This window comes from Tachysurus fulvidraco, chromosome 15 (assembly GCF_022655615.1).
Source record: "Tachysurus fulvidraco isolate hzauxx_2018 chromosome 15, HZAU_PFXX_2.0, whole genome shotgun sequence".
NCBI lineage: Eukaryota > Metazoa > Chordata > Actinopteri > Siluriformes > Bagridae > Tachysurus > Tachysurus fulvidraco.
In genome coordinates this window covers 5,243,215-5,262,891 of record NC_062532.1, presented here as the reverse complement: position 1 = coordinate 5,262,891, position 19,677 = coordinate 5,243,215, and the positions used below count along the sequence as shown (strand labels likewise).

The 19,677-nt window shown below is 36.6% G+C and overlaps 2 protein-coding genes and 1 long non-coding RNA gene across 11 annotated transcripts in view; 1 reads left to right on the top strand and 2 right to left on the bottom strand.

The window, feature by feature from the left end:
• Positions 1–19,677, top strand: part of LOC113648365 — a 261,316-nt gene that overhangs the window by 4,870 nt on the left and 236,769 nt on the right. For 5 of the 7 annotated variants that reach the window (XR_007137983.1, XM_047801197.1, XM_047801195.1 and 2 more), the window contains exons 4-6: positions 8,282–8,596; positions 8,903–9,145; positions 13,450–13,770. Coding sequence is in view for 6 of the 7 variants with exons in the window: in XM_047801197.1 (XP_047657153.1) it covers positions 8,282–8,596; positions 8,903–9,145; positions 13,450–13,770 (879 nt within the window). In the remaining variant the exon portion in view is untranslated. The remainder of the gene's footprint in view (positions 1–8,281; positions 8,597–8,902; positions 9,146–13,449; positions 13,771–19,677) is intronic. The other 2 variants (XM_047801198.1, XM_047801196.1) reach the window with 1 other exon arrangement.
• Positions 1–19,677, bottom strand: part of LOC113659134 (carcinoembryonic antigen-related cell adhesion molecule 5-like) — a 569,148-nt gene that overhangs the window by 373,217 nt on the left and 176,254 nt on the right. The window lies entirely within an intron of this gene.
• On the bottom strand, positions 3,700–5,550 carry LOC125138894. Its single transcript, XR_007138013.1, has 3 exons — positions 5,143–5,550; positions 4,675–4,771; positions 3,700–4,379 (listed from the first exon to the last, which is right to left on the bottom strand). It is a non-coding gene; the product is annotated as an uncharacterized LOC125138894 (long non-coding RNA).

The following is a 19,677-nucleotide window of genomic DNA, read 5'->3' as shown; positions in this document are numbered from 1 at the left end:
TAGATAGAGATAGATAGATAGATAGATAGATAGATAGATAGATAGATAGATAGATAGATAGATCATACAACATATAACACTTTGTATTTTGTATATAAGTAAATATTTATTTTAAAAATGAAATGTTGATACAGAATTGATCTGATATATATAACATAATATAAAGTAACTTTGAGTCGTTGGATGATTTTGGGGAAAAATGCAAATTTCATTGCAAACAGAATTTTAAATGAAAGCCAAGAATTTGCTGAAATGTTTATTTATCGCTTAATCACTGATGCCATTTTTTTCCAAATAAAATCCAGCAAACAAGTAAATCAGATGGAGAAGATAAACACAGAGTTTTGAAGTTTTTACAGATCAGAGATGTGTTTCAGTTTACAATAATATTAACAGAATACTGATGATTTTTTTCTTCCTCTGCAGGTCCACAGTTTGAGGATCATGTCTGTAGATTTAATCAGATTAAACCATGTTATGTAGCTGTGGGACAACGACTGCACCTGCAAATGCCGCTGGAGGATGGGTTTGACCTAAAGACCACTAGTTTAATTTTAAGATATAGAAAAAAACAAAGTTCCCCACCAACACCACGTCTCCCAAGATGGCAGTTTGTTAATGATAATAAAACTATGATACTAACCAGTGCAGAGAGGAACGACTCTGGAACATACACTTTAGGCATCTATGATGTCGACGGGAGAAGTAAAGGCGATTCTACTCTCCAGGTGAACATTGAAGGTAGGACCACACAACCTCTAATCACATCACATCACACACACACACACACACACACACACACACACACACACACACACACACACACACACACTACAAGTTATTTTATACATATATAAAATATAAACATTCATCCACACTGTAGCAGACATCCCAAGTGTCCCGGATATTCCGGAAGTCTCCCGCATATTGATAGCGGCTCCCTGATGCCCGCAAATTAAATCTCCCGGAATCTAGAGCGAGCGAGCAAGAGCGCGCATGTGCGACAAAGACTGTGCTCAAAACCTTGTAGCGCGCACACGGCAGAGAGGGAGGGGTAGGGAGAGGCCTTGCGCCTGTGTGCGTCATTAATTAATTAGCATTCGGAATACCTCCCGGAAAATACTTTTTGCAGGTTGGGATGTCTGCTATAGTCTCTTTCAAAATTTTGCTTTATGTTTTTATATTTATTTATGCAAATTAGGCTCCATCTAATTAAAAATGCAGAAACGTAAATAGTAACCAAACAACAAAAAACAACCAAGGTTTTTAATGTTATTAGAAACACAAGTTTATTTCTCACATATATATTTGAGTTTATGTTGTTTTTTTTATTATTTCCTCTGATATTTTTGGTTTGATTATGTGTTTGATTGTTATGATGTCTGTAGCTCAGGTGTCCTCAGTGAAATTGTCCTACAGCTGCTTGTTCTCTGGAGTCATGAAAGTGACCTGTTCTGCTGATGGAGACAACCTTCACTTCAGCTGGACTTCTGCTTCAATCACTCGGTTGGAGGACAACAACAAAACTCTCGTACTGGATAAAATACATAATAATAATAATAATAATAATAATAATAATAATAATGTCACCTGTCATGTAGAAAATCACATCAGTCGTGAGCACAATTCCATTAAACTCCCGACATGTATTGGTGAGTTTGTCTTTTTAAGTAACAAATGAATCTAATACTGTAAAACGTTTAATAATAAATATCACTAAGACTATTGGGCAGTGCTTCTTACTTTCCTGCACCATCCACTTTACTAGAAACACCTGTAGACAGTCATGAAGTTATCTAATCAGCCAATCATGTGTTTGATGTCTTTGACTTTTATTGTTGCATTGTTGATGGTACCAGATGAGCTGCATAAACTGCAGATCTTGTGGGAATTTTACATACAACAGTCTCTACGTGTCTCATCAAGGTGTAAAAACAATGCCATGGTTAAAGTGGCGCTGCTGCCACATATTTCCAGGTGTTCCTATTAAATTGGACAGTGTTTTAATTAGCCCATGCTGTCTGTGCTGATTTTACTTGATGGACTTTTGAAATGTAATGGACTTTACAGTATGTGAGTAGTTGTGCTCTCTCTCTCTCTCTCTCTCTCTCTCTCTCTCTCTCTCTCTCTCTCTCTCTCTCTCTCTCTCTCTCAGATTTCATGATTGTGTTTGTGCTCGTGTGGCTCTTTGAGGTCATCATCCTGCTGTCTGTGTTAGTGGGCACACTGTACATTTACCCCAGAATCTACATGAAAGAGAACACCAAAGAGTAAGACTTTAATACTTGTTAGCTTGGAATATTAACATATTACCAAAGTCCATATTTGATTTTAAAGTATGTGCTAAGATGTAAAAACAGAAGACCAGGAACAACTAGAAAACAGAATGTCTAAAACTAATGTATTGTCTAAAGCTGATCAACTGAGCTTTATTTTTTCCATCCAAATATCAGGACCAGGAAGCTCAGTAACCCTGAACAAGGATTAGAAGAGGCAGTCTGTGGCTGATCTCCTCTATATGAGCAGGCATCGCTCTCCGTCTCATCCAGACTAAAATGATGAAACTGTAACCATTACCATAACAGTGCTATCCGATTACCGACATTGCTATTGCTCTCTGTTTTGGATTATTTGCTGAAAAAAAAATTAATTCAGCCTCATTTTTCATATTATACTGAGTGCTAATTTTGTTTGTTTTGGTTCTAATATACTAACCACAATTTAATGCTTTGATGCTACAAAGGCAAAAATTTATATAATTTTCAATATTGAAATGTAAATCAAGTTATAATTTTAAGTCCTATGTAATGAATGTGTAAATGCTGAAATAAAACCTACACACTTATGTGTTCTAGACTGTTCTATTGTCTCTATATACTGTAGCATACAGTTAAGGAGGATCAGTGACAGGAAGAACGTCACCAAGTCAAGAAGCTTTTATTGTCATTTCAACCATATATAGCTGTTGCAGTACACAGTGAAATGAGACAACGTTTCTCCGGGATCAGGGAGCTACATAGAACAAAGATAGAGTGAAGGACTTAATAAGTTAGTCCTTGAAATATAAAGTGTGTCTGTGCAACCTGGTGCAAACAGTGCAGGACAAGACAAACAAGACAGTACAGGACAGAAGACAAAAAAGTCAGTGCAGGACAAAAGACAGTTCAAACAAAAAATACAAAACAACACACAAAAGACAGTACACAAAAACAGCACCGACCAGTGTAAATACTGTATATTCAATCAACATTATGTGTGCAGAAATACTGGAAGGAACACATTAGTATCATAGCAGCAATTACATGAGTTATTGTAAAAACTTTTTGATCCTTTTGAGCTCTTTTTAGGGTTAAGATGCTTTGCACATAACATCCTGCAGTAACCGGGGTAGATTAGTAAACCCTGGACTCTTGAGCAGGAGCCTTTCCCAGGGACTCAAGAGGGTGGACAGTCTGGATGAGGTAATAACCCATGGCAGGGCACACACACACACACACCCTAGACAGTTTAGACATTTTAAAGGGCATGTGTTTGTAGTCAATGGTTGCCCTTCTTGATGATGACATTCTTCCTGTCACTGTTCCTCCTTAACTGTATGCTACAGTATATTCAGACAATACAATAGTTTAGAACAAATGAGTGTGTAGGTGAGTTACATTAAAAATACTAAAATCATCAATAATAACAACAAATAATAACAGATTTTATTTCAGCATTCACACATTCTGTACATAGGACTTAAAAATTAGATTTACATTTCAAAAATATTTAGTATTTTATTAAATTGTTGCCACTGTAGAATCACAGCATTACAGTGGGCTTAAAATATAAAGGGGATGTTGTCACTAGGTAAAAGCCACTGGATAGCAGTGTTAGTGATGTCGTCAGTTAACCCAGGATATAATATTTCTCAGTAATATAACCATTTAAAGTTTAAAACATGAAAGCTTTTGATCCCACAGTTTTGCCTTTGTATTTACCAGGGTATGAGTAGTGGCATTAATGCTGATGACTGTTAATTACTGTAACTGTTGCTTAATTCATTATTTTCAATTCAATTTACTGTATGTGTATAAGCACTTCAATGATGGACATTGTCTCAAGGCATCTTTACAGAAGTATAAAAACAGAATAAATATTTTCTAATGTTATTTTAAAAAAGACAGACTAACTGGTATATTTTGGCAGTTCAGTTGAATTGTAGGCATGACTGACGTGATATTCGACATGACAGGTGACTTTTTTAATATGCATTTTATCCAGTACGAGAGTTTTGTTGTCGTCCTCCAACTGAGTGTTTAACGCAGAAGTCCAGCTGAAGTGAAGGTTGTCTCCAGGTTTGTCTTCCCCGAGGAAGATAAACACCTTGGGATGAATTACTACAGACACCATAACTAATAAACACAAAATCAAAGCAAAATCATACAAAGAAATTAGAAGGACATCACAATATATACACTTCTGCATTTTTAATTCAATGAAGCCTCATTTGTATAAATATATTAAAATGTAAAATGAAATATTGAGAGAGACTATAGTTATAGTTAATATATTTTTTATTGATCATGGCTTGAATCTCCGTTAGGAGGCACTTCTGTAGCCCCTACCAGTTCATGCCCTGGCAGGGTGCCTTTTGGCTGCCGGGCCCAGAACCATACAGACAGATCTGCTCACCTTACGCATTGGCCGTCATATGAACTTAGATCCCTTAGAGCCAGGAGTTAATGCTTCTGTGTTCTTCCCAACTACAGACTGCCTCATCCAGGCCCACCTAGTGTAAGAGTAGAGCTTCAGGCACATAATCATGGAGCAAAACCTTGCTTTGGGCATATCCTGTCAACACAAGCATTTCACCATTCCCTAATATTATTTAAAGGTTTTAGCAAATCAGTTCCCGTTTCTTTTTCTCTTTTTTTATACACAGCTCCAAAAATATAACGTACCTGGGATCATGTTTCACCAAAAGAGATAAAATGACATTACAGTATACTATAATTTTAGCAGCTCAAACAGAGGGTTAAGGGTCTTTTGCATTTTAAAAAAACAGTGAAAACAGTTTATTTATTATAATGTGCAAAAAGAACTAAATATGTGAAGCAGGACAACCCTAAACAAAAACACTAGGAATGAAAAGATACAAACATGAGGACAAGGATGAGACACACTGTAGCATCAACAGTAACAAGACCAAGACACAAAGAGAAAACAGGAACTTAAATGATGTGGCACTAAAGAGATAATCCAACACAGTTGAGCGTGATCATGGGGGACATGGAAACACGACAATGATGAGATCTAAAAAGGACCAGGCTGTTGTGAGAGTGTGAAAAATATTTACCCAGACAAGACGAACAAACCACAGCGTTGCTTTACCACTTCTAAATCAAGGGGTGTAGATGGTGTATGGAACTTCCTGTTTCTCAGTAAAGTATTATTAGTTCTGTAAAAGAAGCTTCATGTTGCTTTTGTAGTCGTTCATCACTCAGGTCCAAGATCTCCATCAAGTACAGAGAGAGGATTGTTCTCTGGACAAAATGAGAATACAGGTCATTTTTGGAGTTTTGCTGATTTACAACCATGTTGTCATGGGTAGGTTTTATCCTCTAATAATGCATGATTCATTTATTTACTACATGTGCAGTTGTACAGTTTCTGCTTTATGAAATGAGAAATGGTCTAAATGAAGTTTAAACCTGTGAGATCAGATATCAGTAAATCAGTCAGCTTTTAATGAACACTTCCTGCACTTCAAAAGTAGAGAATATATATATATATATATATATATATATATATATATATATATATATATATATATATATATATATAAATACAAGAGACTTAACAAGTACCTGAGCAGCATGTGTGGATAAGAATGGTCGAATCCTTCTGATGTAGTAGAGAAGGAACCCGACAAGAGCGTGTCACATTAAGGACATTCGAGGAAAAGGACAGATTGTCCGTGGTTACCCCAAGGTCGCAAGCTGTGACTGAAGGGGCAATCAGATCGTTATGCAGGGATGTTGCAAGATCGTGAACAGGAGATGAGTCACCTGGGATGATCAGCAGATCAGATTTGCTGCGATATTATGTCTGCCAGACATGCTGAAATCTGAACAGAAGCTGTTATATCTTTGGGCAGGAAGGAGAAGACAAGTTGAGTATTATCAGCACAGCAGTGGTAAGAGAACCCGTGTGAGGAAATAACTTTACCAAGAGACGAGATTGAGTATACAGGGAAAAAAGGAGAGAACCAAGTACTGAGCCCTGTGGGACAACAGTGCAGAGTCTGCATGAAGCAAATTTGACACCTTCCAGTAAGGAAGCAAACCGTTCCCATGTAAATGTAAATGATGGAAAAGAAAACCGGGCACAGGGTTAAACAATAGGATCAGTATTATTATTTCAGTCAGGACCACTTTGTCAAATGAGCATTTATTAGGTGATAGCATACAGTTAGTGTTGTAGATATGGTTCTGTTCTGGGCAAAAATTCAGGTGCCCGTCCGTGCGCATGCATGGACAGAGCAGGGAGAGCAGCAACTAGAAAATAGAATAGACCCCCGTATAACAGAACCATTAATTATGTATAGTATTAATATGCTCACTTACATGTTTTAAAAAATTTATATATATATATATATATATATATATATATATATATATATATATATAGCGAGAGCAAGAGAGAGAAAGAAACTAATATGTGATGAAGATTTATAGCGTAAACTGGTAAACGGGGTTGGAGGAGGGAATTTAATTCGCAGCAGCAGCGATGCGCTAGAAGCGGCTCGGTGAATGGGAATTTAAATGGTTGGATAATATGGATGTCGTAACCGGATGGTGCGCGTCATGAACAGCTGATTATCAGCTGATGCAGCTTGATGACGTGGCCTGCTTGAACTAATACAATGTTTGATATATTATATATTAGACAGTTTAAATTCCAAGACTCCTGAGGGTGGACAAAAGAGTCTTGTGGTTGACCATATCAAAGGCTGCTGAAAGGTCGAGGAGGATGAGGACATTGAGAGCTTGGATGATATAGCAGCATGTAGTTTCTCAGAGACATCTAAAAGGGCTGTCTCTGTCAAATGTGCTGTTTTACAGCCAGATTGGTTTGGATCTTAGAGGTTCTGTGAGAGGGTGTTACACAGCATCAGTGTTAAGATGTAGATTTAAAAGGAGTCTAAAGCAAGTACCATTTACACAGTACAGCTTATGGCTGGGCAAAATGACAAAAATCTAATCACAATATTTAATTGAAAAACACATCTGCACTATTTTATTTATGTGTATTTACTGTAAAATCTGCCTAATATTTTACTTTCATGTATATACGGTTAGGGTTAGTTGACTTGTTTATTCAGCTTGCACGTTTTTTTAATGCCATAACCTTATAAGCTTCTACATGTTGTTCCTTTATAACAGTGTCTGCACATTTTCTTTCAATGCCATAGCCTTAGAACTATTTACTTCAACATCAATGTCCACACATCTCTGCAATGCTATAGCCTTTATATCTATTAACTGTACATTATATATAAACATGCTGTACATTTACAGTCATATGCAAAAGTTTAGGAACCCCTGACAATTTCCATGATTTTCATTTATAAATATTTGGGTGTTTGGATCAGCAATTTAATTTTGATCTATCAAAAAACTGAAGGACACAGTAGTATTTCAGTAGTGAAATGAGGTTTAATGGATTAACAGAAAATGTGCAATATGTATCAAAACAAAATTAGACAGGTGCATAAATTTGGGCACCCATTCCATTTTGTTGATTTGAATACCTGAAACTACTTAGCACTGATTAATTGGAACACACAATTGGTTTGGTGTGCACAATAAGCCTTGAACATCATAGACAGGGGCATCCAAACATGAGAAAAGGTATTTACAGTAAGTTGGCCAATTGCAAGTTGACCTGAAAACAAAGATTGTTCATCATTATGGTTTAGTGGAAGGCTACAAAAAGTTATCGCAGAGATATAAGCCGTCAGTGTCCACTGTGAGGAAATGGAAGACCACAGGCGAAGGATGGTGAGAACGGTCAAAAACAGTCCACAGACCGCCTCCAGAGACCTCAACAACAGTTTGCTGAAATATCATTTAATTTAATCTTTACTCAACTGATGTTAGAATGTTTTCCTGCCATTTCAGTCCGAAATAAAATTTCACTTGGAGAAGATACTGTTTTGAAGTTTACAAAGATGAGAAGTGTGTTTCAGTTTACAATACTATTAACAGAATGCTGATGATTTTTTCTTCCTCTGCAGGTTCACTGTTTCAGGATCATGTCTGTAGATTTACTCAGAGTAATCAGTGTTATGTAGCTGTGGGACAACAACTGTACCTGCAAATGCCGCTGGAGGATGAGTTTGACCTAAATACCACTAGTGTAATTTTAAGATATAGAAAAACCCAAAGTTCCCCACCAACACCAAATCACTCAAGATGGCAGTTTGTTAATGATAGTAAAACTATGATACTAACCAGTGCAGAGAGGAACGACTCTGGAACATGCACATTAAACATCTTTGATGTAGACGGGAGAAGTAAAGGCAGTTATACTCTCCAGGTGAACATTGAAGGTAGGACCACACAACCTCTAATCACATCACACTACAAGTTCATAAATGTATAAAATATAAACATTTATAGACACTATAGTATCTCTCAAGATTTTGTTTTATGTTTTCATATTTATTTATGCAAATGCATCTAATTAAAAATGCAGAACTATATAGATTAAGAAAAACAATTGGTGTTTTAATGTTAGAAATGAATTATTTTTTGCCATATCTATTTGATATGTTGTTGTGTTTCTGGTTTGTTCTTTTATTTCTGGTTTAATAATGTGTTTAATTTATTCTGATGCGTTTGTCTCTAATCTACAGCTCAGGTGTCCTCAGTGAAAGTGTCCTACAGCTGCTTGTCCTCTGGAGTCATGAAAGTGACCTGTTCTGCTGATGGAGACAACCTTCACTTCAGCTGGACTTCTGACTTTAACACACTCCCTCAACTGGAGAACGGGACCAGCACTGTCACACTGGAACAAGACCATCAAGGAAACATCACCTGCCATGTAGAAAATCATGTCAGCCGTGACCACGATACTGCTGAACTCCACCAATGTCCTGGTGAGTCTGTATTTTATAAAGAATGATTTAATGAAGAAAATTCCAATGCAGCAGTTTGTGAACACAGAGACAAAACAGCCAGATCCAGACACATGCTGAGGACAGCCTTGACTAATCCTGTCAGTCCCCATATACAGTCTTTAATAATCCCACCTTCTCCTTAAGGAAAGTTTAAGTTTATTTTACACTCCCACGGACACTCTTGTCTAATATTTATTTTATAAATGACACTTTGACATACAAAATTGAACCTAGTGCTTAACCCTGTGCTGTCAGCGAGCAGAGGAGGGTGCAAGGGAGGAGAACCCAAACGCAGGCCAGTGTCCAAAAAAGAGGATTTATTTAAAAGGAAAAAAGGGATAATATATACACACACACACACACACACACACATATATATATATATATAAAAATAATGCGCAGGAGATGTAGCCGGGCCGAGTCTAAGGCTGAACCGCCTACAGAACACAGTAGCGTAGGGAAACAGAGCACAGGTGCTAGTCTTACGCCACGGGCGTAACGGTCACAAAATCGGAAGTTCGATTCACGGGAAAAATAAATAATCCAAACACGGGCAGAAGGTAATCCACAAAGAAAAGTAAGTAAATCCAAGCACGGGCAATCCAAAAAGTAATCCACACAGGAAAAAGAAAATATCCTAACGGCAAAAACGGGAAAAACAACCGGCAGCAATGAATGAACAACTCACGTAAATAAATCCCGGGGAAAAGTAATCCGAGACGGGGAAGTCCACTAGGAAACAAACAGCAGCGGGGGCACAGATAGTACTCGGACTGGAAGATGGCAGGAGTGACTCAAAAATCGCCACGTAGGGACGAAAGATCATCTGGCGACAATCCAGCATGAACGGCACGCTTAAATAGCGCTACCGAGTATAAAAGTCAAGCGACTTGGGGATGACGTCACCAGTGCGCGCCGCGAAAGTGGGCTTACATGGAGTCATTACAAGGAGTAAGCTGTCATGTGCAGACTTTTCTATTCCATCACTGTTATCTTTAAAGTCATCTAAAGTTATCTGACAAAAATATTCAATCACAAATACTTAGACAATATGCTACTACAATACAGTATTATACTACATTCAATATATATTTTATATGTTTATACAAATGGTGCATCATCTATATTGTGTATTTTGTCTTCCTTATATATATATATATATATATATATATATATATGTGTGACAGAGTGGTATGAAGGAAAGGAGACTACAGTGATCCCTCATTTATCACGGTTAATGGGGACCGGAACCCTTCGTGATAGGTGAAAATCCGCGAAGTAGGAGTGCTTCCCCTAGGAATTTCCGTATATGTGTGTGGGTACCAGAATGTTTAATATATATATATATATTTCTTAAATCTATTTAATTATAATACCTTAATTTTAGACATGGTGGTTAGGAGGCATTGTAAGGGCTTAACGAACACATCACTAAGATATGCGAGTCACAGTTGACAGGATGAACGAGAGTGGGGAGATACAACAAGGGAAGACGTTGGGAGAGGATGCGATTATGCGCAGCCAATCAGCTCAGATTTCACGCCGGGAGCCAATCACGTGCCTTGTCTGAGTGCCCATGGGTATGTTCAAGGCCTCTGAGAGAGTTTCTCTCTTTGTCTGGCATCCTGGGAAACCGTTGTTATTGTTATTTTTCAATGAATTATCTTTAAAAAATCACCGATGCACAGAGGCCCCAAAACTTGAACCTCGAAGTTTCGAGGGATTACTGTATATGCAAACCCTAGATTTAAAAACAAACAGACTACGCCAACATGTGGCTTTCACCCAGGGAACTATGAATCACTTCACAATAATATAAGGATCACAAGTTTGTTCTACTAATAAATGACCAAGAGACGTGGGTACTGTACAAAAAAAATACATTTCATTTAATAATACAACCACCAATCATTTAAAATATTTCAGAATGAAGCAGAAAATTAAAGAAATCAAAACCACACACACACACACACACATCAGCCCTCTCTGCCTTTGGGCCTATAGCTCCTGCAGGGAGTACACAAAAAAGAGCAACAACAAATCAAAATTGACAATGTTAAGCCAAGGAAAACCAAAAACTACACAAAAGAATAAAGATTAACAAAACTCAAAAAATATAAAAACCCAAAAATATAAAAACAGACTTCAGGCCAAAACAAATAAATGAAATAAACACCAAAGAATAACTAATTACCACACTCTGACTTCGGAGTCAGCACAAGCCTTCCTACATTGAGATAGGCCTAATAAGCATATTAACTGTCACGAATGCGGGATAGCAACATAAACGGGGTTTAATAACAAAAGGACATGAAACAAGACAACAGTAGATTCCGTGCTGCACAAGGCAACGCAGCACAGTTAAGTAGACAAGGAAATGACAGTGGTAAACAGGTGTGTGGAGACGGGAGTTGCAGACAAAGGCGGGGCAGACAGGTGACGAAGAACATAAACAAATGCACGTGGCCAAAGTCCGGGCTGATTCCTTACATTAAGTGTCAGAGAAAGATACCAATCTTGATATAACTTAAAAAAAAAAAAATTGGAACCAAATATAAACAATTACAAAACAAAACAATTTGACGAGGAACAAAACAGCAGCGTTGTCCCGGGTAACAGTGTGCACATACAGCAGAAATCCCCCAGAAACTAGCAGAAAAACGTCATGCACAATAAATAAGTGCAATTTAAATGTATAAAACCCCAAACGCTTAGATAAAATGCTATTACATACCGGAGAAATACAGCCGTCCGCCACACCAAATCAACAGACGCAGTACAGGCCCGGTAATAAACCGGGAACATGATAAACATCGTATAACAAAAGAACGCTGACAGGCGGGGTACAAAACAATTAACTAAACACTACACCACCTGGCATTTAAACTGGCATCCCACTAAAAATGAATAAAACAAGCTCACATACCTGAGGATAGACAGTCTGTCGCAACTAGGCTTTCCATGGGAACTTGATGTGGGGAATTTTGAAAATATTCCAAATTGGAAACTTTACTGGAATTTATGGAAATTTATGGGAATTTACAGGAATTTATGGGAATTATTTGGAAATATAGGGAAATTTATATAAACTATATCATATATAAACATAAACAAACATTTTGTTTGGTCATAAGCAGACATGCATGCAAATACACATTTTAAAAATTACAACTTGACTGATTCAATTAAAAAAGTACATTTAAAATTAAATAAAAATTTAATTCAAAAGTAGAACTTTGATTCTTTCATTGAGTAACACAAAAGCATAATAAACATTATTATGCTTGTAATAAACATAATAAACTTAATAATTGTAATAAACATTATTTTGTAGAATGTAGAATAAGGTTATGCAGAATAAGGCATTAATAGGTGCTTAATAAGTACTAATAAATAGCAAATATTCTAAATATATTTATGCTAATAAGCAACTAGTTAAATGACCCTAAAATAAAGTGTTACTGTGCATGTTATGGAAGAACACAAGTACCTGCAGGGGGTTTGGCCTCAATGGCCCTCCAGTAAGCAGTGTTCTGTGTGCAAGTGACCGAGGAATGCAGGGTACAAATTCAAATTAAATTGCATTAAATCTTGTAGTTTTAAACAAAATTATGCTGCAAGATTTTTTAACTACATTTAAGATCCTTGTTATAGGCAACTCTGCATTTTTTTTTTTAATTCCCAGTTTATTTCCATATATTCCCGTAAATTCCCATATATTCCCGTAAATTCTCGTTAATTCACATATATTCCCGTTTCCCATATAGTCCCGTTCATTCCCATGGTTTCCTGCCTTGAAAATTCCCGGAGTTTTGCAACCCTAGTCGCAATAGAGTTTGTTTTAGGCCTTTTGCCTTTAGGAAGCACTACAATAAAACATACGTGCTGCATTAACCTGTTATACGACCACAACAAAACCACTTAGCAACGCTGCTAACGGCTTCTTACCTCCCAGGTAACTGAAGGTGACTGGAACAAAATACAACTGCAGCGCATCTATAGCCGCACAATATAACGCTTTGTATTTTGTAAATTGGAGTCTTTGGATTATTTTGGTGAAAAATGCTAATTTAATGGTGAACAGAATTTTAAATAAAAGAGTTTGCTGAAATATTTATTTATCGCTTAATCACTGATGCCATTTTTTTCCAAATAAAATCCAGCAAACAAGTAAATCAGTTGGAGAAGATAAACACAGAGTTTTGAGGTTTATACAGATCAGAAGTGTGTTTCAGTTTACAATAATATTAACAGAATGCTGATGATTTTTTCTCCCTCTGCAGGTTCACTGTTTCAGGATCATGTTGTCTGTAGATTTAATCAGATTAAACAGTGTTATGTAGCTGTGGGACAACGACTGCACCTGCAAATGCCGCTGGAGGATGGGTTTGACCTACAGACCACTAGTTTAATTTTAAGATATAGAAAAAACCAAAGTTCCCCAACACCAACACCACGTCTCCCAAGATGGCAGTTTGTTAATGATAATAAAACTATGATACTAACCAGTGCAGAGAGGAACGACTCTGGAACATACACTTTAAACATCTTTGATGTAGACGGGAGAAGTAACGGCAGTTATACTCTCCAGGTGAACATTGAAGGTAGGACCACACAACCTCTAATCACATCACACAGCACACTACAAGTAAATTATAAACATTTATCCACACTATAGACTTTCTCAAGATTTTGTTTTATGTTTTCATATTTATTCATGCAAATCATATTATTTATTCAAATTCCATTTAATTAAAAATGCAGATAGGTGCATGTTTAATTTGACAAAAAATCTAGGATTTTTTTGTTAGAAATTAAAACTCTCAAGAAAAATCGTTGTTCCTCTACCTCTTTTTGTTTTGAGATTATCTTCATGTGTTTACTAATACATAATAATGTCACCTGTCATGTAGAAAATCACATCAGTCATGAGCACAATTCCATTAAACTCCTGGCATGTATTGGTGAGTTTGTCTTTTTTCTTTTGTATGTTAATAAATTATTTAACAGTAACAGTAACGATGAGAGAACAGTAACGATTACTGTTACTTCTCAAGCTTTCTGAGAAAAAAAATTAAGCAGATCAAAAAATGTGTGTGTGTGTGTGTGTGTGTGTGTGTGTGTGTGTGTGTGTGTGTGTGTGTGTGCTTGTGTGTATGTCACGTTCAGTCCAACACTTCTGTTCCAATATAATACCACATCTCAAATTTACAACAGACAACTAGTACATATAATACAATAAAACACACGCAATAAACTCAATTTTAATAATATATTTAATAATTATTATTTCTTATCTAAAAAATAAACTTACACCTAACGATTTACAGTATTAACGACACATTAAAGCTGTGTGCGTGACCTCGGAATGTGAACATGGTGTGAAGTTAACAGAACAGAAAGACTTGGCTTTATTACCTAGTAGATAAGATTAGAGATGAGGCATGTGTTAATGAAGTCATGTGCTACTGAGTAAAAGAGGAATTACTGCATGAAACACTTTGTCATGTTAAATATAGTGGCAGCATCGTTGTTATTAATGTCATGGCCTGAATTTCTCTTTACATATCAACACCTTAAATGACTGAAATGTTTTTGTCTTTCTTCTTTTAGACCTCATTCTATTGATCCTGAGCTCAGTTTGTCTGATTCTCATTGTACTAGCTGTCTTAGTGTTTTGTGTCTACAAGAAGAGACAAGGCCAAAGGATCGAAGGTCAGAAGCAATCTGTGTTTTTGCAGTTTGCACAAAATCATGTCATATTTGTTGTCTGGCATTTATTCAAGTCACTTATTTAAGATCACGCTTGATGATTTTATAAATTGTGCTGTATGATCATTTTGTAACAACCAATCATGTGCCAGATGTACAGGAGTTTATAATATGGAGTTGAATAGATGTGTGTTTTGTTGACAGCCCCTTCTCAGGACAGCATGCAGCTTGTGTACGCGGAGGTCACCCACTCAGCCAGGAACAGGACAGACACAAGACCCAGCACGTGTAAGACTTCACCACACTTTAATAATATATGCACTGGATTAATCCAAATGCCTTTCATTGATTTATTAGACTTTAGTATACACAAAGTTGTGATAGGTTCATTAGTACGGCCACATAATAAAATAAGGAAATCTGAAATGTTTAATGCTGTTTAATGTTATTATAAGTTAAAAGCCTGTTTAATACTAAGTACATGAATCAAATTGATTTCATCAGCGATTTCTGTGTGGTGTTTTGTGGTTCAGCCCCAGTGCAGAACGAGGGTGTGGAGTACGGCACGGTGGTCACATCCAATCAGAAGAAGAAAGAGGATGATGTGCAGTATGGAGAGCTGGTGTTTAACACTCCTGCACAAAAAAAGTACAAGGTGCCCAAAGTACAAGAAGATTGTGTGTACTCAGGAGTCCAGCACAGTTAGTGAGTGACACAATCTCAACCTGTCTAAAGATGCATCATTACCATAGTTATATTTTTATTTAGTATTTTTTTTACACATAGCTTTGTTACTATCATTATCCTGGTAGAGGATGTTGATGAAATTCCACCCATACAAACTAAACCCTGCTCACAGTAAAACTTATATATATATATATATATATATATATATATATATGTGTGTGTGTGTGTGTGTGTGTGTGTGTGTGTGTGTGTGTGTGTGTGTGTGTGTGTGTGTGTGTGTGTGTAAGAGACAGAGAGAGAGAGAGAGAGAGAGAGACATTGCAGAGTTAATGTCTACAAAAAAGAAATCAAAGAATTTATCCCTTTTTTTTTGCTGTTTAAATGTAATGCATCAGTTAAGTTGCCATTTTAAATCCATAGTATCTTGTAACAGTGTTTATAGTGTTAGTTATGTACAGTATTTTCCGCATTATAAGGCGCACCTAAAAGCCTTAAATTTCTCAAAAATCCGGTGCGCCTTATAATCCGGAGCGCCTTATAATCCGGAGCGCCTTATAATCCGGAGCGCCTTATAATCCGGAACGCCTTATAATCCGGAACGCCTTATGTGTGCACTGAGTTCCAAAAATCTGTAAAAATGTTGTGTGACTTCGGTAAGCGCTCCGCTTGGTTGACTGTCGGACCATTTCCCGCTGACACAGAGACGTAATACATACACTACGTACGCTGGCAGTGATAAACCAATCAGAAAACATTACGTAATACGTACAGTACGTACGCTTACCTCCGCCACGCCTCCGGTAGGTATACTACGGCTATGTTGCAAAACAACATTTGTTTCTTCCTAACCATTATGCGCTCCACACTCCAGTCCAGTAGGTGGCAGTAAATGCACCTTAAGTTGGTTTGCCATCCGCCAATAAAAATCAGATGCTTACGAGGCACAATACAAACTACAGGCTATCAGTTACACGGTTGTAAATGTGAATAGAGCAGCTGAAAGAATTCAACATCAATGTATCTATGGTTCGGAAGTGGAGGAAGCAAGAAAATGTACTGCGCCAAGTTAAGAAGACACAGTAGATGAGGACTTTGATGGATTTGTGGGAGAAGATTGATTAAAAAATAATGTGTGTTGTTAAATAGTAGAATAAAGTTCAACTAAACTCACTGTTTTGCTTCGGTTACCTTTTTTGTAGACCGTATGTTTTAGCATGCGCCTTATGATCCGGTGCGCTTTATAATACGGTGCGCCTTATAATACGCTGCGCCTTATAATATGGTGCGCCTTATAATACGGTGCGCCTTATAATATGGTGCGCTTTATAATCCGGTGCGCCTTATAATACGCTGCGCCTTATAATATGGTGCGCCTTATAATATGGTGCGCTTTATAATCCGGTGCGCCTTATAATACGGTGCGCCTTATAATACGCTGCGCCTTATAATATGGTGCGCCTTATAATATGGTGCGCCTTATAATACGCTGCGCCTTATGTATGGGTTAAGTACAGAAATAGACCCGTAATTGAGACTGTGCCTTATAGTGCGGAAAATACTGTACTTTAATGAAAAATACTTTATTTTATCACATATACATTACAGCACAGTGAAATTCTTTCTTCACAAATCCCAGCTTTGGAATTTGAGGTCAGAGCACAGGGTCAGTCACGATACAGCACTCTGTAGCAGGGAGGGTTAAGGGCCTTGTTTAAGGGCCCAACAGTGCCAGCGTGTTGTTTCTGGGGCTTGACCCCTAATAACCCCGAGCCTTGACCACTTGAGCTATCACAACACTCACATCTCACACACACACACACACACACACATCATCACATCACTGACTCTGTACTCACAGCACAACAAAGAGATCTTAACAAATATCTTTATTCTTGTTTAGAAATAAAGGATTAAATATCAATAAGCAGAAATAACTGTCTATTGTATATAATATTTAAAATTAAACAATGTACCTTAAATTGGGATTTATATATAAAAATAAACAAGTTTTGCTATTGTTTTTCTTGTTTTATTTTTTCTACTTGTAGACACACTTATGCCATCACCATGGTCTTTAATCATGTGTAAGGTTTTTGGGTTTAGATGAAAATGAAAAAGAAGAGAAAATAAAAAGGAAGTTTCTTGTTGCAGTTTTTAGTGTCGAACCCACACAGCTGCAGCTTAGTAAGCAGCTCACACACTGAGTTGCTAAATTATTTTAACACCAACATTTCAGCTTCTCTTTAAGAAAAAAGTTGTACAGAAGAAGTGTTTCATGAGGCTGTTTTGTACCTTTTTTTAAGTGTTAAATGACCAAAATGTTCAGCTCTAAATGAATTTTCAGTTTATGTCTAAAACTTTCTGGAATTGATTTCAATGTCTGTAACTTGTATTTGTTAAAATGATATTTTAAAAAATTATTTTGTTTATTGCCAAATTAGTTTATTTTATTATTAATGTATAGTATTATCTATCATATATAAGACTCGAGCACGTTTCCATTTTATTTTCTTTGAAATAATGCCAAAAAAGTCGTTCAGTTTGACTGTGTTCATGCGTGTGTGCGATATCGCACGTTCATGAGTGAGTGTGAAATCGTGCTTTAAGAATTAACACCTGAGGTTTTACACCCCTGTTAACTCATGGGCAGAAACTTGGCTGATCTATATTGTAATAATGAATAGAGAACATATTGCTGTAACTCATATCCTTTGTTATTATATTTGCTTTTGAAGAAAGAATAAAATTTTAAAGTCTCTCAGCTTGTGTTCCTGGTGAAGAGCAATTGAACTGCTTGGTTCTAAAAATAAAACAATTAAATGAAGAAATAAAAAAGAGAAATGATGAATCATTGATTTTTAATCATTTTTACACTTATCTGAAATAAACATGGAAAATATCAAACTCAGGATATCAGGATTACATGGATGGGTAATACTTACAAACAAAGGCAGATGTAAGTGCAGATTCTATTTATTATAATGTGCAAAAAGAACTAAAAGCAGGACAACTCTAAACAAAAAGATACTAGGAAGGAAAAGATACAAACATGAGGACAAGGATGAGACACACGGCACTAAAGTGATAATCCAACACAGGAGAACGTGATCATGGGGGAAATGAAACAATGATGAGACCTAATAAGGACCAGGTTGTTATGAGAGGTTTATAGACCCTGTATGACCATGTAAGTGTGAGTGAGTAAAACATTTCCTTAAACAAGACGAACAAACCACAGCGATGCTTTACCACTTTCAAGTCAAAGGCTGTAGATGGTGTATGGAACTTCCTGTTTCTCAGTAAAGTGGTATTAGTTCTGTAAAAGAAGCTCCATCTTCCTTTTGTAGTCGTTCATCACTCAGGTCCAAGATCTCCATCAAGTACAGAGAGAGGATTGTTCTCTGGACAAAATGAGAATACAGGTCATTTTTGGAGTCCTGTTGATTTACACCCACGTTGTCATGGGTAAGTTTTATCCTCTATTAATGCACGATTAATTTATTAACTACATGTGCAGTTGTACAGTTTCTGCTTTATGAAATGAGAAATGGTCTAAATGTAGTTTAAACCTGTGAGATCAGATATCAGTAAATCGGTCAGCTTTTAATGAACACTTCCTGCACTTCAAAAGTAGGGAATGTTATTTCTGTGAATAACTTCATCAATCAATTTATGTTTTAGGAAAAATTGACAAATTTACCTCCAAAAGCACTAAACTGTCTAAAATATAGTTTAATATATAATAATTCTGATCCTATTGTTTAACCCTGTGTCCAATTTTCTTTTCCATTAATGACATTTACATTTACAGCATGTGACAGACACACTTATCCAGAGCGATGTACAAAAGTGCTTTTAAGTCTCTAACATTGAATACATTAACTCTGGGCTGTCTGTGTCGAATGTGCTGCTTTACAGCCAGACTGGTTTGGATCTTGGAGGATGTTCTGTGAGAGTGTTACACATCATCAGTGTTAAGATGTAGATTTAAAGGAGTCTAAAGCAAGTAAAGTTTTCAACGTACAGATTATGGCTGGGCGAAATGACAAAAATCTAATAACAATATACAATACAATACAAATACATAACCAAATTCAAATAGAGATAAATAT